Raw genomic sequence first — 26019 nt, 5'->3', positions numbered from 1 at the left:
TTACCTTGCTTTTGTACTTCTGGTGGCCCATTCTGAATTTGACATAAGGGTCGCTAAGGCCATTGGCATCCATGGGCTTCAGGCTGTGACCTTCTATCAGACTGATGCTGACTATACCCCGCCACAGCTGGGCTTTTCTGTGCACATCTGACAGACGCAAGCTCTGATACTGCAGCAGGCAGGAGCGCACACATACACATACACACACACACACACACACACACACACACACACACACACAGATTCAAAGAAATGTTTACACAAATGTGCTTGTATATATATGCAAGCAGGTACAAAACACTCACAAATATTTATCAGCACCACAATGGTTTTATAGCTTGTGTACACTTTGTCAACAAGAAAATTACAAACAGATCAAGACACAACCAAAAGGAGCAGGCAAAACACACACAACACTAACACAAAATGACAATAACCTAATTTACCCTTGAGTTGGAAGCTCACCTGACATGCCAGAACAAAACCAAAAGTTACAAGAACTTATATGCCACTATTCAGTCTAACATCCTGAACAATTTCCTGAAATACCACTGGCAGCAACCTTATATCCACAGCTCTTATGAAATGAAGAAAATCTATTCCAACTTAATGCTGTCCTTTCTGAGTGCTTACTGAGAATCTGTTGTAGACAAAATATCTTACAGTGTGAACAAGAATGCAAATGTCATCACACCAGTTTGGGCTTTTTTGTAAATTAAAAACATAATAAATGAGGCAGGTGATTTGAAGGCTGCCTGTTCCAGAAGGGGCAGACCAGTGAGATGTTGTTGCAGTGCACCTCTGTAAATTCCTTCATCCATCTGGCTGTTGACCATGCTACAAATTTAGATTGATGATTCTCCATACTTTAACTTTTTTTTTAAGTGCTGTATTTAACCTCTCTTTGAATCATGTCAGTATTCTTCACTAAAACAAAGAGCAGGGTATTTATTTGTCAAACAAATACACCCCCCCTCTCTCTCTCTATCTCAGCCTCTCTCTCTCTCCCTCCTTCCTCGTTAGGGAGAATTTATTAGCATAGCTTTTGTTTTGCGGGTGAATTTCATTAAACTCTGAACAAACCCTGCCTTGCAAGAGCAGGCCTTTGATCTGGAGATGGAGCCTCTTAATTTCCATTCTCCAGACGTTAAACAATGCACATGGCTCCCTCCAATACAGCCAACCTCCCGTACAGAAGCTCCCGCAACCTTCATTCCCTTGTTCACTTGCTACTAACATACTGTATGCTAATGATGAGAGGTCACCGTTATGTCCTACTCGAGCACAATGCTAATTGTTTCTGTGTTTTGTTGCTAGATATTTCTTGAAAATCATGGGCAATTTGGATCCACACCGCCCTGCCACAGCACAGCAGGAGATATAATGCATGTTGATGTTTTGAGGGTGAAAGTCTTACCATGAAAGTTAGTATCTTGTAAGAACTAATACAGCCTTGCACATGGTTCAACTTCTCTCAGCCCTTTGGAAGAAGATATAATGTTTGGTGTGCCAAAGTAGCATTTTGCCTAGTCGTAAACACAGAGAGACCTGAATTTAATATGAATCAGATAATTATTTATTATTATTTTATTATTAAACTACTTTTTGAATAGTTTGTTTTTTTTCTACTGGGGCATCAACACATCTATGGCTTAATTTAAAAAAGAAAAAAAGTGGTTGTGTAAAAATAACAGTGCACTGTATGCAGTCGAGCATGGAGGCAGGGAGGCAATCAGCGCTTTTTCTTTTTTTTTTTTTTTTTGGAGGGGTAGCACAGTACCTAGTTAGTTTCTGTTTGAGTGAATTCCCGAGTCACAGGCGGGGTGGCCCAGTTTGGAGGCTTCAAAGGCTCGGTTTGGGGAAGCGCAATACAGCAGGACGTCTGCCCAGCTCCAACCAAGCACACTTCAAATGTGTATATGTGTCTCTCTATGGAGATCAAACTTTTTACTGTTAGTTAAAGTACCTCTAGGTGTGGTTTACCAAGTGAACTAATGGTAAAATTAAGTTTGAGGAGTCGGCCAGTGTCCTTCTCAAAGAGAACGTTTGAGCAAAACAGCAACAGACACCTAACAGGATGGATACAATAAGATACCTCAATAGAAGTGAAACATAACCAACTCGGGTGTATAAAATCCTGTTGCTGATTCTAAAACTGTCATGTTTGCCTGAAAAATATAGTAGTTGCTTCATGCATGAATCAATAAAAAGCAGAACCTTGACAGCATGCCTGACTAACAAGAATCACAAAAAAAAAAAACAAAGAGTAGCAGGCGTCCATGTGTGGCAAGATCAGAACTTAAAATAATGTAAACATCAAAGATCTCTACTTGATATAAAGGGGTCTAAGAGTGTCCTATAATCAGATCAACTGATGTGAGAGCTGATGTGCTGTACAGGACTTCTTTAAAACCCCTAAAAACAAAAATCAATTGCTGTATTTTCTCACACAATAGCTGCAATACACTGTGCAAGTCAAAGGTGGTAGACACATGAACATATATTTGTAAAGTTAAACTGAGCAGAAGCACTGTATAATTTAAACAGCTGAAAAGCAAAGTTCACAACAAAGTTCAACAAATTCTTTTAACTTAAAGAAATAAATGGATATATTTATATTACAATACAGATTTTATTAATGACTGACATCGATATAAGTGTTTCTACTTCTTGATTCAATAATGTAAAGATGGAAATTGTAGTATAGTATAGTTTAGCTTAAATCAAAGAATTAACACTGATATTCTCAATCTACTAAATATGTTCCAATCCCAAACATGAAGTGAAACAAAAAACATCCCTATGAAAATTAATAGTTATTGTATTGCATTACTTCCACCTTTGGGGTATATTTACTGTATATATGACTTTTGTTGCCTTCACACATATAAATAATGTTTACCTTTAAGCTTAGTGTCACTTATATTCCAAAAAAGATCTTACATCTCTGATGATGCAGATGTAGTTAGCAGGTAGTATATTGCAGCTTGTGGAAAATAAGCTGGTGACAATGAAAACTGATAAAAAAAAAGAAAAAGTGCTAATAACGCTGTGAAAAGAGAAGGAGAAAAACAGAGGGCCAGGGACACTCCATCCATGTACCAGGACACCAGTGAAGAGTGCAGGATAGGTGAGGTGCAGTGCAGTCGGATGTGGGGTTACAATGCAGTTGGAAGTTTGCGGGTAGTGGAGTTACATGCTTTTTTAGTTTACCTTACTAGATCGTTTCCAGTTCCTTCTCAAAAGCATGGTCTGTAAATGAGACAAAGCGGTTATAGAGCGCCCCCCACTGTTTCCCCTAAAAGCTGCAGGATCAGAGGTTAAAGGGCATGGGGTTAGCCCTGGCCTGGTGCAACAGGTGTTAGATAAGCAGAATGGGCCAGCTGTCATTCATGCCAGTTAAGTAAGCAGGAAGTGTATGAGAAGCAGAAGCACTGTTACTTTTCATATTGCATTAGGAATATATATATATATATATATATATATGTTGACACACACACACACACACACGCACACACGCACACACACACGCACACACAAGCATGTAAGTACAGAGTAGAAGTAGAGTATTTCTTATACAGTATCCACAATTTTTATGTATTTCCATTCATAAACCCAAACCAAGGCAGCAAAGAAACATCTGTTTTTTTCACTTCATTGTTTGGGTCCAGTATTAAAGAGTCACCTTGAAAAACAGTTGTACTTCATTATACACCAGAGTAAATACTGTTTTGTACTGGAATACTTCATGACTGGGGCATGTCCTCAATCATGCAGAGATTTTGTTGAAGGTCTAACCACTTGTCTCAAACATTGGTCTCAAATTATTTTTGTGGCATAAAACTAATCTTGAATGGAAAAATTTCAACTATAAAAATGACCCTTGAATGAGAGGACTACATGTGCACAATGAAGTCACACAATTCTTTCCATCCACACACAAACATAAACTTGCAAACACAGTATATTTACACAGAAACAAGGTTGATTCTGCATCACCACTAAAACCACCAAATTATTTGAAATTCATTTCTAAGTAGATTTAAGGTCTGTATTCTCCCTTAACCCATCCATACCAGTAGATGGCACCAGAGAGAGCCATCCGGTATGCACTAATATAACCTTGTACTCATTTTCTTCACAGTTTGAGATATCCAAAATGATGCTTAACCTAAATAGAGTTTATTTGTTCTGTCAAATGTGGACTCTCTGAACTACAGCACTAAATAAGCAGCAGAATTAAGACATCAGATCAAAAGGAATAAAATATTTCTCCCATGATACCGCCCTGTTCTAGATGGAACATGCAGGGGTCCAATTAAACAAACAAATAATTGAACAGAAATAAATGCAACTCTGAAACATGGAGCACATCCACAGAGGCAAGAGCCAACATAATTAAGAAAGAGAATCAATGCCCTTTGAACATGGAACTTATTAATTACACTTGTGTTTATGCATATGGATTTGCTGAGTTGAAGAGTTTCCAATAACTTAACTGAAGCCAAAGCATTCCAGTTCAACACAGCATAAGAGTTTCTGAGAAACAGTTTACAGGAATAACACTGTTGTTGTACTTCAAACATGAATATCAATGGTGATGTACAGAAAAATATCTGAGATAGAAATAGATAATTCCTCTGAATGAAGAATAGGAATTATAGTTTGTACAGGAAGAGACAGATGAATGAGTAACCTGACTGAAAGCTCATATCATTTTCTTACAGCATCTCTCACGTCCACCTCCTTCGGCGTCAAAGTGATGGCTAGCTCCAGGCTGCCCAGGTTATGTTCAGGGTACTGTGGGTCCTTCAGGTCCAGCGTTACATCCAGTGTCCTACAGGGAAGCACAGTAAAAAATGTTCATAGATATATTTATATTGCAAATGCTTACATGATTGTTGTACACTCATATGCATTCAGGGCATGGATTCCACATATGTATCTTTAAATGAACATATGTGGCATTACACACCCCATCCATCTTACAGTGGACAGATATCATGACTCTTATATTCTGCTTATTTCCTCTCCCTTCCAGCTGATCATCTTGCTGTTTTCAGCAAGTAAGAATCACAACAAGCAGGTCGACCTTTCTAAAGATCAAGAAACTAACAATCCTATACATTAGGAAGGTACTTATTAATGTCAGGTAATTTCTATTAAAAAAAGGAAATGTAAGTCTGTGCCTACACTGAATAAAATGTGACACTATTAACTTTTTGCCTAATTTCTTGAGCGCAGGCTTTTTCATTGCTCTGTTGCTGCCCCATTGATAATGGCATTTTATAGTCATCATGCATTTTCCATCAGCAGTGTTGTTAAACAGGTAACATGGAGACAGTTTTGACAATTCAAGTCTAATCCAGTTCTGATGAACAATGATGACCTTAACATGAGAGAAGACAGAGCTCATGGGAAGCCTGCAGAGTATTATATTTCAATGGAAATGAGAATAAAATAGTTCTTCCACAGTTTTGATAGAAACCATATTTAGTGAAGACACAGACCTTCCTCCCATTAATATAAAACCTCTAAATGCTCAGCCACCAAGGTGCCTTCAGTTAAATCATTACTTGAAACATGATATAATAGGCCTTTAAACAGAAACCGTTTTGACCAGATAAGCACAAGTGTAAACAAGAAAATCTGGTATAGATATTTTTTAGGGCATACAAAGAAAAACACAGATGAAAAAAATGTTGCTATCCAGCATGAAATAGGACTAACTCACCTAAATTGAATGCACTAGTTTTCTAATGTTATCAGTTACACCTGTGTTTTTCCCACAGTGACATGCAATATGTCCAGCCCAAAAAGGGTCTGTTAATAACCATTGCTATTAAATACAACTTCACACATTTGTCCTAAACAATATTAAGCTATTGAGCTTAATGAGGTCTGAGGTGAGTTACAAAAGACTGCCACTAGAGGGAGACCATAGACTACAGTTGAACAATGTGACTGCATCAAACGCTAAGAAAGAGGCCTAGGGAGGGCTTTGTGTCGAAATAGAAAGTGAGAAGAATCCCTCCTCTTTATTTATTTCTTTGATGAGAGAGCCAGTGTACATTAATCAACATTCAACAAATGTAAATGTACCAGAGTTAGCCAAAAGGCTCTTTTTCATCGGCAGTCCCCATGCCAAATGTAAACTGGCATCCTAAAATGAATATCACATAGTCATAAAAGTACATCATAATAAAAACACTCACATAATAATAATAATAATAATAATAATAATGCTAGTAGTAATAATGCTAGTAGTAATAATACATTGTGAATTACAAAAATTTATCAGTGAATTTGTTGTCTCCTGACATATCAGCCCTTCTGAACATGCCCATTACTGGGGAAATGTAATTATCAATAATACTTGAAATATAATAATTGGAGAAAAACAGAGTACATGTGACAGTTTCATTGTCAGCTGGTCAAGTCACTGGGGGTAATGGGTAAAGCGTTAGAGGAAAGAAGAGAAGTAGCTAAGTAATAAAAAAAAAAGTTAAAAGGCGAAACCTCTGATGTTCCAGTGACTCCAGGTAGAGATATGCTGAGCCCATGAAATCATCCTGAAGTCCAAAGTCATAGTCAAAAACCTACAGAGAGACAATATACAGTACAGCAGCTGTCAACCACATAATTCATGTCCATTAAGATTTAACACTCATCAAAGAAAAAAAAGTACATTACAGCAGTTCAGCCCTTATCTGCTGCACCTTGACATATAGTGGGTCTCTCAGGGTTTCCACATGTAGGCTTATTCTGTCATCCCACACCGGGTTGAGGTTCTTATGGATAGTCTTACTTCTAAACACCTCCTTCCCTGCAATCTTAAACTTCACATATGGGTCACTGGTCCCTATAGAAAAAGAAAGCAAACACAGAGGGAGATGTTAAAGAATAGGACTAAGACAAGCACCACACAATATTAATACATGCTGTCCATCTACAGTGGTGTGAAAAAGTGTTGGCCCCTTCCTGATTTCTTATTTTTTTGCATGTTTGTCACACTTTGTTTCAGATCAAACAAATTTAAATATTAGTCAAAGATAACAAGTAAACACATCATGCAGTTTTTAAATGAAGGTTTTTATTATTAGGGGAAAACAAAATCCAAAACTACATGGCCCTGTGTGAAAAAGTGTCTTTCCCCCCTAAAACTAATAACTGGTTGGGCCACCCTTAGCAGCAACAACTGCAATCAAGCGTTTGCGATAACTTGCAGTTTGTTGTAATTCAGCCACATTGGAGGGTTTTCGAGCCTGAACCGCCTTTTTAAGGTCATGCCACAGCATCTCAATCTGATTCAGGTCAGGACTTTGAATAGGCCACTCCAAAGTCTTCATTTTGTTTTTCACTGTCATTCAGAGGTGGACTGCTTGTGTGTTTTGGATCATTGTCCTGCTGCAGAACCCAAGTTCGCTTCAGCTTGAGGTCACGAACAGATGGCTGGACATTCTCCTTCAGGATTTTTTGGTAGACAGCAGAATTCATGGTTCCATTTATCACAGCAAGTCTTCAAGGTCCTGAAGCAGCAAAACAGCCCCAGACCATCACACTACCACCACCATATTTTTCTGTTGGTATGATGTTCTTTTTCTGATTGTTGTGGGGGTCTTTTGTGACCTCTTGGACGAGTTGTCGCTGTGCTCTTGGGGTAATTTTGGTCGGCCGGCCACTCCTGGGAAGGTTCTCCACTGTTCCATGTTTTCTCCATTTGTAGATAATGACTCTCACTGTGGTTCACTGCAGTCCCAAAGCTTTAGAAATGACTTTATAACCATTTCCAGACTGATAGATCACAATTACTTTCTTTCTCATTTGTTTTTTAATATCTTTGGATCTCGGCATGATGTCTAGCTTTTGAGGATCTTTTGGTCTACTTCACTTTGTCAGGCAGGATGCATTTAAGTGATTTCTTGGTTGCGAACAGGTGTGGCAGTAATCAGGCCTGGGTGTGGCTAGAGGAACTGAACTCAGATGTGATAAATCACAGTTAAGTTATGTTTTAACTTTTAAACAAAAAAGGCTCACATTCAAAGTAAGAAGGGTACATTCTTCAGCTTGTGACATTGGTCAAATTGTATTATCTACAATTAGGACTGTGACATTAGCATCAAAACATCAAATCAAATAAACATTGTAATTAATCATGCTAAACATCTGAAAAACACAATGTGCCATATGTTTTTTCTAAAGTGTTGAATGATTATGCATCTCATGCATTTGCACATCTGTAGATATATTTCATATCATACATTATTATTTAATTATATTGCAAGGCATGTCATGTGACTCATTCTGACTGAGGGTCATATTATTACCAGTATTTAACGTTAAAGCCGAGGCTTCCAATACAGTGCCTCATTTCTACCACTGGGTGGTACCATTGATTTACATTTGTTTTATTCTGCAGAAGTGTCCCATGATTTTGTTGGAATCAATAAATACTGTTAAACTAGTCTTTTTAATATGTATTAATAAATGTTTATTCATAGTTACCACACAAACACACATATACAGCGGGTATGGAAAGTATTCAGACCCCTTTAAATTTTTCACTCTTTGTGTCATTGCAGCCAATGGCCAAAATCAAAAAAGTTCATTTTATTTCTCATTAATGTACACTCAGCACCCCATCTTGACAGAAAAAAACAGAAATGTAGAAATTTTTGCAAATTTATTACAAAAGAAAAACTGAAATATCACATGGTCGTAAGTATTCAGACCCTGTGCTCAGTATTGAGTAGAAGCACCCTTTTGAGCTAGTACAGCCATGAGTCGTCTTGGGAATGATGCAACAAGTGTTTCACACCTGGATTTGGGGATCCTCTGCCATTCTTCCTTGCAGATCCTCTCCAGTTCTGTCAGGTTGGATGGTGAACGTTGGTGGACAGCCATTTTCAGGTCTCTCCACAGATGCTCAATTGGGTTTAGGTCAGGGCTCTGGCTGGGCCAGTCAAGAACGGTCACAGAGTTGTTCCGAAGCCACTCCTTGTTATTTTGTTATTTTAGCTGTGTGCTTAGGGTCATTGTCCTGTTGAAAGGTGAACCTTCGGCCCAGTCTGAGGTCCTGAGCACTCTGGAAGAGGTTTTCTTCCAGGATATCTCTGTACTTGGCCGCATTCATCTTTCCTTCAATTGCAACCGGTCGTCCTGTCCCTGCAGCTGAAAAACACCCCCACAACATGATGATCCCACCACCATGTTTCACTGTAGGGATTGTATTGGGCAGGTGATGAGCAGTGCCTGGTTTTCTCCACACATACCGCTTAGAATTAATGCCAAAAAGTTCAATCTTGGTCTCATCAGACCAGAGAATCTTATTTCTCATAGTCTGGGAGTCCTTCATGTGTTTTTTGGTAAACTCTATGCAGGCTTTCATGTGTCTTGCACTGAGGAGAGGCTTCCGTCGGGTCACTCTGCCATAAGGCCCCGACTGGTGGAGGGCTGCAGTGATAGTTGACTTTGTGGAACTTTCTCCCATCTCCCTACTGCATCTCTGGAGCTCAGCCACAGTGATCTTTGGGTTTTTCTTTACCTCTCTCACCAAGGCGCTTCTCCCACCATTGCTCAGTTTGGCTGGACGGCCAGGTCTAGGAAGAGTTCTGGTCGTCCCAAACTTTTTCCATTTGAGGATTATGGAGGCCACTGTGCTCTTAGGAACCTTGAGTGCTGCAGAAATTCTTTTGTAACCTTGGCCAGATCTGTGCCTTGCCACAATTCTGTCTCTGAGCTCCTTGGGCAGTTCCTTCGACCTCATGATTCTCATTTGCTCTGACATGCACTGTGAGCTGTAAGGTCTTATATAGACAGGTGTGTGCCTTTCCTAATCAAGTCCAATCAGTTTAATTAAACACAGCTGGACTCCAATGAAGGAGCAGAACCATCTCAAGGAGGATCAGAAGAAATGGACAGCATGTGAGTTAAATATGAGTGTCACTGCAAAGGGTCTGAATACTTATGACCATGTGATATTTCAGTTTTTCTTTTTTAATAAATTTGCAAAAATTTCTACATTTCTGTTTTTTTCTGTCAAGATGGGGTGCTGAGTGTACATTAATGAGAAATAAAATGAACTTTTTTGATTTTGGCAAATGGCTGCAATGACACAAAGAGTGAAAAATTTAAAGGGGTCTGAATACTTTCCGTACCCACTGTGTAGTACATCCAACTATACAACAGAGCTTATTTTCTTTTATTTAAAATTATTTTACAGTATAGTATTATTCCTTTGACAGTGTAGCAGAGACACCACAATGTTTTGCAATAGCACGACATACTGCAAGATACACATTGAGAAACATGGAATTGTAAAATTGTAAAATTGTAAAATATATACATCAAAATACTGCACATTAGATGATATTCTTTATAAACATAATTTACAAGCAACAACTTCGGGTGAAATTAAACCCATTGCTAATTTCTTTTTCTGTGCTGGACTGAACATCTGAAAAACAGTGTTCTGTTATCATTACTGTGACCAAAGTGAAAGAAGAAAACTCAAACATCAAACAATCCTTCCTTAAACACACAGCGTATCTACAGTGCCTGTGATTTTTTTCAGCCAGTGTCTCCTAAATAAAATGTAAATTTGATTAGTAAATGTATAAGCTATACTGTACAGCACCATATGCAGTATGTTTGCTATAGTCCTGAGACAGATCATCTACACTGTATGATTATCTGCCTTGTTTTGCGTCAGGCAGCCATGAGAGTGGATGTGTTGTGTGCCAGACAAACCCCTGTGCTGTATAGAAGACTGACAGCGAGAACAGCAGTTGATAAAAGACTGCACTCTGTGTGTCTGCACGTCTCATCAGTTCAAGACAGTCTTGCTCTATCATTAACAAGAGAACAACAGCAAATACCCTACAAGCCCCGTAATGAATTAACTAACACTTATTGGCGGCAGCAAAGACACTAATGGCAAGACAGACATGGGATATTTTGTAATTACAAGAAATGTAAGCAGAAAAATACAGTTTGATAATGAAGTAATTATACTGTTTTATACTTTGTATAGTATTCAAATTCACAGTAACCAATACTTACTTTAGTCTGGCATGAAAGCGTCATTAACAACAAAAGCAAATAATGTGTTTTTTTTTTTTTTTTTTGGGAGATAAAATTGTTGATATGATTCTCCGCTAAAATGAATCTTCAAAGTGAGAGCAGCAAAATACACACTAACACAGGTCTGCCTTCTTCAAATTTAACAACCTCAGACACCCTCACGCACACCAGAAGAGCTACTAGAAAAACACATTCATACACTCACACACTTGACATATCACTGCAGAACAGCTGCAGCAAGAGGACACAGATGACAAGATAAGAAAAAAAAAAAAGGGTGAGAAAAGAAATACAGCTAGAAATGTCAGTGATGATATTATTGAGTATTACAGTAAACAGAAAACACAAAATTCGAAGTACAAGCATGAATAATATATAAACAAAACTATTTCCATGTAAAACAATTGAAATATTGTATCATGAGAAGATATTTTATGAAATATCCAAAAACAATACTAAAAAGAAATGGTCCAATGATTACATCATAGAGGCAAAAGCCACTAATCTCTCAAACTGCAGCAAAGCTCTCTGTAGGTCGATATTCCCAGACACACATCACTGGCTCAGTCTCTGCATCAGTGCAATGCCAGCTTTATGGTGCCATAAACACACACTGGCTAAAAAGTATGAAATGGAAATAGATGGTGGTGTAGGTGGATGGTTGCCGAACCAGAGTGAGTGTGGGTACAGCAGAGAGAAGTGATCGCAGGGGCATCTTCTTGGAAATTAACCACCATATCTGACATCAATATCATATTTTTAAAAGACAAAAATCCATAAAGAAAGAAAGGCAATGGTATGTCCTGTATATGGGCTGGTGAGTGGGATAGGTCAATGAGCAATATGCACTGTGAGATCAAAAAACAACTGAAGAATAAGTAGTGTGTCAACAGAAGGTAGAAATGGAAGCACCGGGTAAAGGGAGAATGGGTATAAAAAGGCAATGTGTCACACACTGATGAACTGGCAAAGGCAAGGAGGTGCTGCAGGCACAGGAAGTAATAAGACATTTGCTGTCTTTTTACTGTTGTGCAGCATGAGCGCTGGTGTATGTCGGCTAAATTCACATTCACAAAACAATCAACTGAGAAGGTCTTAAATCGGGTTTAGAAGGTTACCTATGTATTCAGAAGTAAATGTATGTTGTGTAATGTCTGCAATGTAACAACATGCAGCAGTTTCTAAATACACCTTCTGGAAATACTCAGCTTTCAGAAAGTCATTGTACTACATTCAGCAACTGAAATCTGCTCTTTCTACTTCATATGCTGTGATTTCACAATCTGTCTTGACAAAGAAAAATAACACAATTTTTCAAACCAGGTCATAACAGCACTAGGTAGCCTGAACAGGAAGACTGGTCAACTTGCTGACTTTTAGAGTTGATAATTCAAGTGCTAAAATGTTTATTGTCACACTAGGTGCTAAGGTAGTGTGCTGGATAGTTTCAGAGGTTACCATGGTAACAGTGAGAGTGAGAGAGTAAACCCTGTATCTGGAACAGGAGCTTTTGAATAAGTCCCATTCTCAGAAGGGAAAATCCAGGATTTCCCTGATCTTGATACAAAACACATGGTTTACACCCTCATCCTCTTTTCTCCTTGGTATACACACTGGCAGGTAGGTGGGTGAGTGAGCAAAGATATACAGTATTGTCAAAGACACAAGGAGATACTGAATGGTTTACAGTATATAAAGGTTATATTCATCTTCTATAATGCAATTGAAACTGAACACTGTAATAGTAATAGAGTAGAAATAAATGTGTTTCATGAGAGGACCCAGCGGCGCACTCAATAGGTAAATTTACCTTGGGTGTGGTACACAGGCAGATCTAAAAGCCCCTGGTAGACTTGAGTTTTGATAGCTGATCTATCTTCCTGACAGGCAATTGAAAACGTAATTCACCACACATTTCTTCTGAGTGCCTAATGGGCAATGGCCAAAAAAAATATTGCTCACTGTGTCTGTCTGCCAGTAGGCCAGACTACCCTGCCAGACACCTGAAAATGCAACAACCTTAAAAGTACAGTGTGTGTATAAGTGTGTGATCCAAAGTTAAACAAAACCCTCACTAACACCTTTCCCAAAACCACTTAATACTAGGATTAACACTAACAATATTTCTTGCCATTTGAGCACACAAACATTTTAAACTGTGAAACAACAAAATGTCAGTCATCCCCCAAAAACCCAAACTCTTCAACTGCAGTCCAAAACAAATTCCTCGTGTATTAGTCAAATATTATTCCCTTTGATGCTTAGTTTCACTATTGTGCAAATCCAGTCTGAAGATGAATCTAGTGTATGAATGCAGTTAGATCTAATTATACCATGCACTCCACCACTAATGTTTCACCATACATTTTTAGTCCAAATAGTATGAAGATGGTTCCCACATCACTACTAAACATTTTAGTCTCACATTTTCTCTTATTTTTTTTTATAGTGTTAGAAAGACAACCTAATGGATTCCCATGCTATAAATGTAGTAATACATATTACCAGCCATTACCAGAGGGAGGCAGTGTCTAACCACACACAGGAGTAAAAGCCTTCCCCACTGTGCCTATAAAGTTATATTTTCTAACAGCATTTGTGTTTGATCTGAAGTAGCTTTTACTTTTATTGCTACAAAGAACACTGAACAAAACTGTGTTTGCCCAATCTGGTTTGAAGAATCACTTTTTGCTGCTCTCTCTATTTTCCATCATTTTCTTCATTAAGCAACATTTTTTCTTTCCCCGTTAAAACATGCGCCTTTCTTTTCTTTCACTCCCCTGCAGCTCTCTAAATGTAATTACATTATTAAGCCTCATCACACTAACGTCCAGTTGATGTCGTTACCGCTGTAGGTATTTTAGAGAAAGTTATATCATCCAAAAAGGCTGTTCACGCTTTGGGAAGCACAGTTTGCCTCACAGTGAAATAAAAATAAGATTTGCAACTTCAACATGGCCTGAAATGATGGAGAATAGAGTTTCAAAATTAGAGCTCTACCAGCGTGTTGCTGTTGGTAAGCAGAGAAAATGAAATTGACAAACCAGATCACATGAATATGAATAGATCATTATATAAGTGATGAAATTAGACACTTGCCATTCCTGACAAATGTTTTTTTTAATTTCATAGAACAACATCTCTCCACACACTGTTACTGCACTTTAAGGGCAGCTTAAACAATATACTAACAAGTAGCACTGTGGCATACAAAGTAGTATAGCATTTAGTGTTAGTGTGGCAATTTGTCTTCTCTGTAAACCTTTCAAAGACCTCTAGGCTTTTAATGGATGATCTTTGGTCCAATTATTCTGTGGCTTATCTGACTTCAAAACTCTCAGTTTCAGCAGATCAAGAAGCAATGTCAACAATCATTATAGGGCTGGTCTCAAAATTCAGAAAAGTTAACCAAATCTAATGCTTTCATTTAAATGTGAATGCTGCTCTGGGAGTAAGCAACGGTCCAAGGACGTGCAAATAAACCTTCCAGTGCACCAGACAAAGCCCTGAGCAATAACCGAGGATGAATGAAGAGAGATGACGAACTCTGTGCCTGTGCATATGTTTAGACACTTAAAGTGTGAGTCATTAACTGCACACAGACGCACTCACACACAGATGTGGTCACTGACGAAAGCACCGCTACAGTTACTTCCTCTCTCACTTTTTATTACGAACCCGCCAAAACACACTCATATTTAAGTGCAAACAAATAGAGTTACAGTGACAGTGTGTTTCATGGCAGGGAACAAACAGTCAGTGGGCCCACAGTTTTCAGATATCTTATGCAAAGGAGGGGAGACTTCTGCTGCACTTAAAATGGCATAACATGAGGAGGTGGTCATGTTCTTATATAGGTTTGCACTGATGTGTAGAGTTATTAATTACGCTGCTTCCCCTTCTTCATCATCAATCTGTAGACACTTATTACAAATTCATGATCAATAACTTTCCATGTCAGTACAGACAAAGGGTTCTGAATTATTAACTCATGATATATGAACAGGTAATTAGATTTCTCCAGAGGACAGTATAATATTATCTTCTAAAAATAAGCATCATACTCCATGAGAAAATGTATTATCTCGTTGTTTTAGATTCCACTTGTTTTAAATTGTCCTGCTCCTGTACACATTAGATAAAAACAAAATCATCATTTCTTTTCAGTGAAATGAGGCAACATGTGATTTGAATGTTTGAGCATCAGAACACAATAAATATGGATGACAAATGACTTGCCGTTAGCACAGGAAAATCATCAATAATGCATAATGTCATTCTTTATACAACCCAACTTTTCAGTTTTCAAATTTGACTAAAACAAAGTTGATGCTGTGAGAAGAAAGTGACTTCAACAGAAAATAATACAACAGCGTATATGCCTGAGAATTTTGTTTCATCTACAGTTATGTATGATGAGACATTACACTGTGAATATGTAAATATATTCTACTCAAAATAATTATGGGAACACTTAAATCACACGTCAGATCTTGATGAACAAATTATTCTGGTTGAACGTCTTTACTATCTAATTATTGACTGCTGGGTGAAAAATAATGGTGATCCAGGGTTGTATATTGTGTAATTACATTAAAAAAAAAATTACAGATGGGTAACTTTCCTGGATAACTTTCTCCCAAACCTGGATCAGGGAATCAGTGAGCACCTGGACAGACTGCTGTGGTACTTTTTGGCATTGGATGCACACAATACATAATGTCCTATATGGATGGATTTAGGTCAGGAGAACATGAGGGCCAGTGACCTCACAGCAGTCAGGGTACCATGGGTAATGACATGAAGGTCTGTGCAGCCTTCCAAGGATATTTCCTAGACCATCACTGACCCACCACCAAACTGTTCATGCTTGATGACGTTACCAGCAGCATAACAAGACTTTTTCACGCCCGTAACGTGGAATACCTGTAAACCTGATTGTGGGTACGGCCTCATGCATGTAGTGACAAGGACACTAGAAAAGACAAAACCTGAGAATCAGTCAGGAAGGATAAAGTGAGAGCATTTGTCTGTGGCCACCACAAAAAATAAATGAAATAAATAATAAAAAATAAACATTGGGGGGATTGTCTTGATTGTGCCTCTAATGAACTTTTATTTTTACTAAAGCAGTTTAAATTGACTTTGTGTTATACTGTGACAACTGTGTTCCCCTAATTTTTTAGGCAGTTCACAAACTTTCAATATTACTGAGATTAAAAATAGTTTATTTCAGGATGACAATTATTATACTGTTAGACTGGGACAGTAAATGAGCATAGGTATGGTAAATCCAACAGTTTGGCATACATCTCTGAGCTGCACACAGACCCATAATAAAACACATTACAGAATTTGTCTCACCGTGGGAATGAAAATAGAAAAATTAGTCTATCACTATTAGCTATCACTTAAAATAATTTTCCAATATAGGATAAAAACATATAGTAACACCAGATGAAGTTCAGTGTTACCTGAAAACCCCACTGGTCATTCTGCAGTTCTGCTTCATCTATCCAGATAGGCCACATTGCCTGTCAAAGCCTCTGTTATTTAGAACCACACCATGAAGGAGGCTCACTGACGCTTGCCCAGAAATATGCCGACAGGAAAAGTGAAAAATTTTGTAAAGCTGCCCATAAAACTCTCAGTCATGCTTGAGTTGCAAACCTTGAACAGCCTCATGCTCAGATTGTACAGGCACCCTGTATGGCAGAAAATTGATTATATCTAGTTCCTGGCCTATGTGTAGTGTCCGGACTGACAAATGGTTGCAGCTCTGGGGTTTCCCATTACCCAGAATGCTAGCTGTTAAAAAGGATGCATTGGATAAGGCTGCTAAAGCAAGAACTCCATCAGGGGATAGTGACAGATGGGCTGAGAGCCTGCCCCACTACAATTACCCACAATCACACACTTGCATGCCTCTGCCTCTTGTCACTTCATGCTGCAAGGAGTTTACTCTCCTGTCTTCCACTGACATTTACCCTAAATGAACCTTCACTAATGTGCAACATAATTTTGCTGCAATTAAAATTCAAAGTGTGAGATACCATAACAGTAACAGCAGAGCTGAGCTGAATGAGCAGATGCACAAATAGATCAGACAACCACACAGCATGTGACAGAAGAGAGGTGAGCAAGCAATGGAGGGGACCGAAAGGAGAGACAATATGCCAACAGTGGTGTCAAGCTCTGGCTCTCTCACCGTTTTCACATCTAAAGAAACTGTGGTTGACGAGATAATTAGGCTCACAATAGTCTCACTGGTCTTAGCTGTACTTTGAGAACTGGGAACTAATCACAGTAAACCTCCACGCTAATATCAACCCTTTTAATATGTACATATGCTAGACACACATGCATACTCTATAATAAACACAACACAAGCAAATAACAGACACTATAACAAGTTAGCTAGTCATTACATCTACACAGGGATGAAATTACTGTGGTTCCACCAGGGCTGTGTGAGAACCGTGAGCGAGGGTGTTGCTCCACCTAACCAGTGTTTGTTACAGACAAATTACTTTAAGCCTTATTTTAACAATTCATTGCATAACATTTTGAGTTTGCAGAAATATATGGTGCAGAGTTTCTTGCACGATGTGGGAATATTGTGTCTAAAAGAAATCTGTAAGTCTAAATGACCCAGACACAGCAGCCTATCTAGGCCATTTAAACCTAGTGTTAGTCTGTCATCTGTTTCATTCATTTGCTAATTCGCTACAGATGTGAGAATCTAAAATCTGATAACCTCATTCCGTGCCCCATATTTAGACAGCTGTTCGAGTGATAGAGATAACTGGATGTGCACCACAGAAGTAAAAAAAAAGTAGATAGATAAATAAAAAAAACATTTTAAAAAGAGCTGATCAAAACTAAGAGCCAAGCAGATTAAAAAAAAAACACAAGGCAAGATTACCCATAGTGAGAAGACAAGTAGCTTGAAATAAATAAGTAATCAACACATACACCCACAAAATACAGTTCATTTGAATGATGTCAGTTTTCTTCAGTGTCTATCACCTGTGTACAAATACTGTAATGAAAGTATGATTCCACTTAAACAGAAAAAACAACCTGAGTCTGATGAATCTAAAACCAAAATATTGTACTGACAAGTAATATTGGTTAAAATTCACTCAGGTTTCTGTGGTCATCTGTGATAAGTGAACCACTGTTTTCACTCTATAAATTGCATCCCCACTCCTACGGGTACTGGAATCCCAGGAAGACCTGGACTGCATCTTAGTAATTTGTTTGTAAAAGAGATGTAATGGCATAATAAGCTCAAATGAGTAACCTTTCAATGAAGAAATATGATTAATAATGGCACAGCAAAAAGATTGACTCACCAGACAATAAAAATAATTTGCAGGTCAAATTAAAATGCCTATTTCCATCTTTTTGAAAGAAGCTGAATGTTGTTGTCAAGAACCATTTTTCATTTATCGCAGCTTTAAAATAGCAACAATATTCAATATTCAGTACCAGAACAAAACTATGCTAAACATGCTAAAATGCAGCACAGTGAACTCTGTATAACAACTTACACCTGCATAACAAAAACAAAACGTAAATTGTTCAGGAATATGCACCTTCTATAGTAGAGATAGAAACAGAGGACGTGGAAGTCATCCACAAAACTGCAGAGCTTGCCATTGCTAGTTCTATATGACAGTTAGGGTTGGGGACCCGGGGACAAATACAATGTAGGATATGGGATATGGTAAAATTCAAAGCAAGGTTAATTTTCAGGTAAAATCTTGGCTCTGGCTATCACTCCTGCTTCTTATTCATGTCATTCATATTTAAGTCTGTCTTCCTGCAGTTTCACTTCAGTACAATACCATCAGAGGAAGATGTAAATGAACAGACAGGACTAGATGAGAAACTATATCACCAAGATAGATATTTCTTCTGTACAAGCTGCACCAAGCTGTGAACTCCATCTACTGTATCTACTTGACATCTACTTCATTCATCCATATCCAGTGAATAGTTTTCCTATCCTGTCATAATATTAAATCATGTCACAGTGTTAGTGCATTCTTCTGGCACCAAATAGTAAAATGATTAAATTCTGTCTAAAAAATAAATAAATAAATAACAAAAAAAAACAAAAAAAAAAACACTTATAGCAATGCCAGCAACGAATTGAGGTTGAATTAAATCTCCTAAATGGCTCTCGTCCATTCAACACTAGACAAGCGAGAGACTCATATTGCCTTAATCCCATCAGGTAGCCTACAATTCAGTAAAATATAGTATAATACTATTATAGGGTGACAGACACTTATTTAATGATAGGCTGGTTTGTTACTATGTCATGTCGGTGCTTGCACTGAGTCTCTGGCCTCTATTCAGGGTCCACCCTCTTCCTCAAGGGCTGAACCCTCACTGACTTAAACTGACAGTGGCTGCATGGTCAGCAGTAATGTATGAGTGTAAGAGGGTGTGCTTTTGACTGCTCTCAACAGCTGAAGTGGAGGCTTTTCTGTGGAGGAGGCTTATAATTAGTAGGAGTGCTTATGGTTTAATCCCACCTCTTAAGTAATGTAATGCAATTGTGTTTGCTCATCTGAAGATGAATCATATTCCAAAAATGTTCCTATATCATGTCATCATGGGACAGCAACATCATGCAGTGAACACACGTGTGGATGTAAACGTTCTTGCTAATGCTTTATGGTTATAGAATAACTATGAAGGGCTGGGAAATTATGCAAGCACTCTAGGAGGCACAGAGATGGAGTGTTTAGCACTGACACCTCGAAGCAAGAAGGTTCAGGGTTCAGACATGCTGGATGGACCTTTCTGTGTGGAGGTCGCATGTTCTCCCAGGGACTGTGTCGATTTCCTGCTAGGGGTTAATTAGTGACTCTAAACTGGTTAATTGCTAAATTGCTTACAGGCATGAATGACTGTGAGTGGCTGGACAAGTTAATTGGTGAATGTCCACTGCAGAAAGAAATTCTGGGCACTGTACATGCATAAGATGAATTAATGAATCTTCTGCAGTGTTTAGTTATTTCCGATTTCTAATTTCCAGACTTTTGCTGCCATTACTAATTAAACGCTCTCAGGCCTTTTATCTTCCCTCTCCTTACTTTTTTTGTGTCTCTGGGTCCATACAACAGTTTGAGGTATGGATGAGAGCTTCAGTGTCAGGTTTTCGTTTGCTACTGTGCTGGTTGTGCTTCCATTAGCTTCACGTAAAGCTCCACTAATGTCAACCTAAAAGTTAGCGATATTCTGCCAGTGTCTATGTGTTTCATTCTTAGCACTTAAAACTGATCACACATAAGCTTGTTTATTATTCTTCTATAATGCAATATATTAAATAAAATCAAAGTTCCTCTCCATGACCATAGCAAACGACCAGGTTGCTTTCAATATCAAGGTATTTTTCAATGATTCTACCACTTCAGGCTACTGCATAACAAACGCCTCATGTAGCTTGGTTTAATAGCTGGCTAGTTTAAGAAGTAATGAAGCAATTAGCATGCCTGTTACTTTCTTACTTTTACATTTAGTTTCACTTCCAGGTTCCCTGCATATAAATATCAGAAATTTGAGGTATTTTTGGAAAAAAAAAAATGTGGCTTTAAAATGTTTTGTTGAGAAAACTGGAAACTACTTGTATCATATATAATGCATGTTGGGGCTTTTAGTGAATCAATAAGTAGCAGGACTGAATTGCTTCTCCTAACAAACTACTTTTACTTGACAACTCCACTTTCCTCTGGTCTATTTCCTTGACAGGGGAGCCTAGACTGATTGGTTAATGGAAAATGCCACCAATCCTACTGTTGTCACACCTTGCTGTATAATGGCAGAACATGTAAATGTGTGCTACATGTCAAGATTTGGCACCAATTGCTGTATATATTCACAAACTCTCTCTGAGTCTTGTGTGACAAAAAAAAAATTACAGCACTGACCATTAATAAGCCATTACTGCTCACACTGATTTCAGTTCATTTCATTTCCGTGCATTTGGCTTGTGTCTCTGCCTCTACAGTAATGAGCACGCTTCATGTCCTGAGGACAGGACAGGTGAGGTCTGCACCTCACTGCTCATTATCCAGGTGGGCAGACAGTCAGGCAAAATGGGGCAGGAAAGAGCAGGGCAGCCTATTCAGATCTCATCATGGTCACTGCTATAACCACTAATGAGGCCATCCAGCATCCGTCACTATCCAACCATTGTCTGTGTGAGGTTATAGAAAAATCTGAGGCCTTGCTTGTTTTTACAGGCTGGCCTTTCCACTATGCTCAGACACAGTATTAAGGGCTGTGTTTAGAGAGCTTTCTCAGTGGGCTATCTGTCCTGGACTTCACCATCACGCCAGAGAAGCAGAAAAACATTGTTTATCAGAGTGCTGTGTGATATCTTTTATAGCAGTCCTTAAGAGTAAATAAATTGAATCTATTCCTACAATGGAAGAAATAACTACACGCAGCAAATTAAACAATTAAAGACAACAATACGTAAACACACTCCTTCCCGGTCCACTAACCCATTCTAAGTATTTATGAAGGGACACTGGGCCAAACTAAACAATCACAAAATGAAGAAACCTGTGTGTCTACCCCACATGATAGTCAAGTAAAACGACCAACAGCATGATTTACTTATGTTGCACAAACATGCCCAGGAGATCACACTAGCACCAATTGTCTTGGCTCCAAATGTGACAATGTTCTAGCTTAAACCAAAGCTAAATTCTTTTCATGCCTAGATTCACAGGAAATGTGCCGCATCAATCCTAGTAATTCCATCTCACTTCACACATGGAAAACAGAGTGAGCTATGAGGACAAGATGGGTGATTTTATAAAACTCTACATGTGGGGAGAGATGAGAGAAAGAAAGAGAGTGGTATGTGAGGAAAAAAAGCAAAGGTTAGAGGAAAAAAGCAGTGCAAAGAGAAAAACATCGACAACAGAAACACTGTATATAAAAAAGCGGAGGCCCCTAAAGATGGCACATGAATAGAATATGTAATAACAATGACATTAAGTTTAAAACAGGCCTGTTCAATTACATCATCCTGGGTACTGCACTGGCTATGCCACTGACAAAGCAATGGAGAGACGTGTGCAGAAGCCACGACAGAGCAGCTTTCATTAGGTGGGATAGAGAGGGTTAATAAAGCTATTCATTCTGTCTCTCTACATCACCCTCGATGCCCCAGTAAGAGAAAGAATCAACAGAGGTCATACCCGTCCGATCTCGGATAGCCAGGTTGTTCCCTTTCTTTAGGATGATATCCAGCTGGTACATGGCTGGACTAGGAGGTCGAGGCGCGGGCTCTGCATTACTGGGTCCCACTATGTTGATGCCCTGTAGAGAGAAGATGCCACATAGGTTATCCATTATAAATTATTCTGGGATCATACTATTTAATAAGGACAGAGAAAGGGAAAAGAAGCAAAACACAGGATACCTCGACATGAGTCTGCATCAGGCATGGAAAGAAAATAATGAAGAAAAAAAACGAATGTTACTCTTCAGATAATGGCTTTTTGCAATGATGATTTTTGATTGTTGCCCCAAATGTTCTATTAAAATAATTTTGTTGTATCATCATTATGGTCTGCATAAAAGTACATGGAAAAGGCCTGGAAGAACAGCCTGAAAAAAAAACAAAAAAAAACAAATTGCTACTACAGCTCTCAGATGCACTGAAGCTGATTTTCTTTCTGTCTCTAGCTCGTATTATTCTCCCGCCCTCATTTCTCTCTCCTACCCAGGAGACAACCCTTGCGTGGGCATTCCTGTCATGTCTCCCCAGCTCTCCAGCTATCTTACTATGAGATGAGGCTAAGAATAACTCTAAAATCGCAGAAAAATGCTACTGGGCCACTAGGAGGCTAGTAACAGACTACCAAGACTAGCATAAGAGCAACTCCTGCTAGGAGACCCAGAAGCAGACTCTTAACTAACATTATTATTACCATTATTATTAAAATACAAACTTACCTAATGAGGTCGCTCTAATTGTTAATAACATCAACCACCCCTGTAGGTTTCTCTAATGGTTTTTATAGATAGTGATGTATGGAGAAGTCACAAATAAGGTGGTGCTATCTTAACTATACCACCAAGGTTTCTATGTTCCACGCTAAAACAGTACTTCTCTGGTGCATACTTTAGTCACAGATTATTACTTTCCTGCACGAGAAAGTGGTGCGGTAAATATGCCACTGGAGAATCATACTACTGATGTAGTAATTGTAGCAGAGATTCTTGGAAACATTTGCATAATGAAATGGAAACAAAAAAATTCATACAACCACAGTTTTGTTAAATTACACTGAGGATTATAAATATAAAGAACTGTCTTAAAGTAACTGTAAATGTTTGCAATTTAGGCCACTGTTGAGCAGTGCCAGCCTGCTGTCACCACACTGAAAGCAATGGTTAATTTACTGAACTACACATGATTGGGGGATATCACAATGTTTATGTGCAGCAAATACTGAAGTCTGCACACAACAGAATTCAAAACTACAGCAACTGAGTGAGAAATTTGGTGCTGAACAGAGCTTGGAAATCCCAAATCTCCATGGAAAAGTCAGCCACAAAACAATTTTGGCTTCACAGCACCTGCTGTCAATGAGGAACAAGACCGGAAGATAGAGTCTGTTTTGGAAGAAAGGAAAAACCAATACAATTTTTTAAGGTAACAGGTGCATCAGATCTGGAGAAATGTGAATGTTCAGAGAATTAAAGCGATGTGATTGGATAGGATAAGCCTGGGGTCAACAGTGCATGTAAGTCACTGTAATTGAACTCTGTATATGTGTGGATACAACCAATAGGACTGGACAACAGTTGTAGCATATAACGTTAAGCCCTTTTGTCTATGAACTTGACTAACAGTGACACAGAGAGACACAGAGCAATAAAAGTCATGTAGGATCACATCGTAGCACATAGGGATTAAAAAAAGATAGAAATCGCTAGACACACTGTTCCCACCCAGTGCACGTGTTTTGTTGTTTTTTGCACATGTTTAACACCCACCCCCTCACCCTGCCCAATTTATAAAATCGGTACTCTACTTTGTATTTTCTAGTGTGTCAGTGTGGTATTGTGCGCATGATCTTACCCGACCACAGACCCAAACATGTTTGAGAGCACAGGATTTTAAACAAATTTGCAAAACGTACAGGCTTTTAGTGAGTAATGACACATATAATAAGACCACTGGTAAGCCTTTGCTAAAGTAAGCATCCTGGGAAAACTACAATGTTAAAACCATACACAGGAAGGACAAAACTAGCAGTAAGACTCTGTGGTGCTGTGTGCTGTGGTCTGCATGTTCTCATTTCTGGTCTCATTTTCTGGTAGGCTTGCTCTGCTGAGCACAGGAAGCTGAGCAAGCCTACATGCTATCGCCCATGTGTCAAGCAGTCATAAACATTAATGGCACCTACAAATTATTTACTCAATACAGAGGATTCAAAACTACAGCAACATATATTTACTACCACATTTTAATGTTTTATAAGAATAAATATTAATAAAGCTTTGGATGAAATGTTTATTACTCTGTTACAATTCCCAGTAACAAGAGATTAAAATTGATTTAATAACTTTAGGCAATCATACAACAAAGGACACATACACACACATTCTGGCTTCTGAGCCAGTCACTCTATTCACTGACAATCTCTCTGCTCTATCCTTTGGGACTACACCTCAGTGAAGAGAAAGTGCACGTGCACAAGCGCGCACACACACACACACACAGGCACACACACGCACGCACACGCACGCACACACACACACACACACACACACACACGTTTCCATTCCTCATGGGGACATTACTTTTGCCCTAACCTTAACCATAGCCATTAAGCTGCCTAACCTTAACCCTCAGTGTAATCTTAACCTAATTCTAACCCTTACCCTAACCTCACCCTAACTTTAAACCAAGTCATATCTTTAAAATTCAGTGACTTACATGGTGAGCACCTGGATTTTTTTTCCCCAGAGGAACCCTAGCCCCATTTTCGTTACTGTGAAAACAGGTTTCAGTTCCCACAATGTATTAAAAACATGGTGTATACACACACACACACACGTACACACAAACACAGACTTTAAACCATAATTTGCATCATAATTTGCATCATTTACCTTCACTCTCAGCCTCACATTAGGCCTACGTTCATCTTCTGTCCTCTTTTCCTTAAAATCTCCACCTCAACTTCCACCAATATTCAAAAGTGTAATAAAAAATGCACATACACACACAGACACACACTACAATACCTACAACAAATGATCTTTTGCCGGCCAGGACAATCTGCTTCTCATTTGTTGTTTCCTTTTCTTTCTTTCTTTCTTTCCCATTCCTCACAACATTATATAGTATTTTTAAGTACTTCATGTGTTAATTTGAATTCATTATTATGCAGTGAATCACTTACTGCTGGATATTAGTCAGCATAGCTTTTATCAGTGAAATAACTGTTTATGTGCTGTAGGTAATATAGTAAATATCTCCTGACAGCAAACTACAGATGAGCTTTTAGACAGAAGTTAACTGTGCACTGAATGATGCTTTGTAAACCACCAACATGTGACTGCTCTCTTTGGAATCTGAGGGAGAAGAGCACTCCACAAGAACCTGGTTATCTGACTGGTTAGAATGGGATCATCAGCTCTAGTTTCACAGACCTAAAGTTGTATACTGCACTATTTTAGAAGTTTTGTGTTTCCACCCTAAAGCAAACTTATGCTTTAGAGTAGCAAAAATATAATCAGATGAAGCCTGGACACCTGGTGAGCGTTCTTGCCTTGTGTTAGCTGTTTTAAGCTTTTGATAGAGACAAATGCACTTCACATGTTCTGGTTAATTCTATCAGATAAAGTATATGTCTTCACACTTCATACATAATTTCATTTTGTTGA

General features: G+C 38.5%; 1 protein-coding gene across 4 annotated transcripts in view; it reads right to left on the bottom strand.

Moving 5' to 3' along the window:
• The window catches only part of mctp1a (multiple C2 domains, transmembrane 1a), a 120145-nt gene that overhangs the window by 61670 nt on the left and 32456 nt on the right, over positions 1–26019 (bottom strand). For all 4 annotated transcript variants that reach the window (XM_026322681.1, XM_026322677.1, XM_026322679.1 and 1 more), the window contains exons 2-6: positions 22314–22434; positions 6720–6862; positions 6520–6599; positions 4726–4837; positions 5–169 (exon numbers count right to left, since the gene is read on the bottom strand). In XM_026322681.1, coding sequence (XP_026178466.1) covers positions 5–169; positions 4726–4837; positions 6520–6599; positions 6720–6862; positions 22314–22374 — 561 coding nt within the window. In that variant the 5' untranslated portion in view covers positions 22375–22434. The remainder of the gene's footprint in view (positions 1–4; positions 170–4725; positions 4838–6519; positions 6600–6719; positions 6863–22313; positions 22435–26019) is intronic.

Source organism: Mastacembelus armatus, chromosome 9 (assembly GCF_900324485.2).
Source record: "Mastacembelus armatus chromosome 9, fMasArm1.2, whole genome shotgun sequence".
NCBI classification, from domain to species: Eukaryota; Metazoa; Chordata; class Actinopteri; order Synbranchiformes; family Mastacembelidae; genus Mastacembelus; species Mastacembelus armatus.
This window is presented reverse-complemented; position numbering and strand designations above follow the sequence as displayed.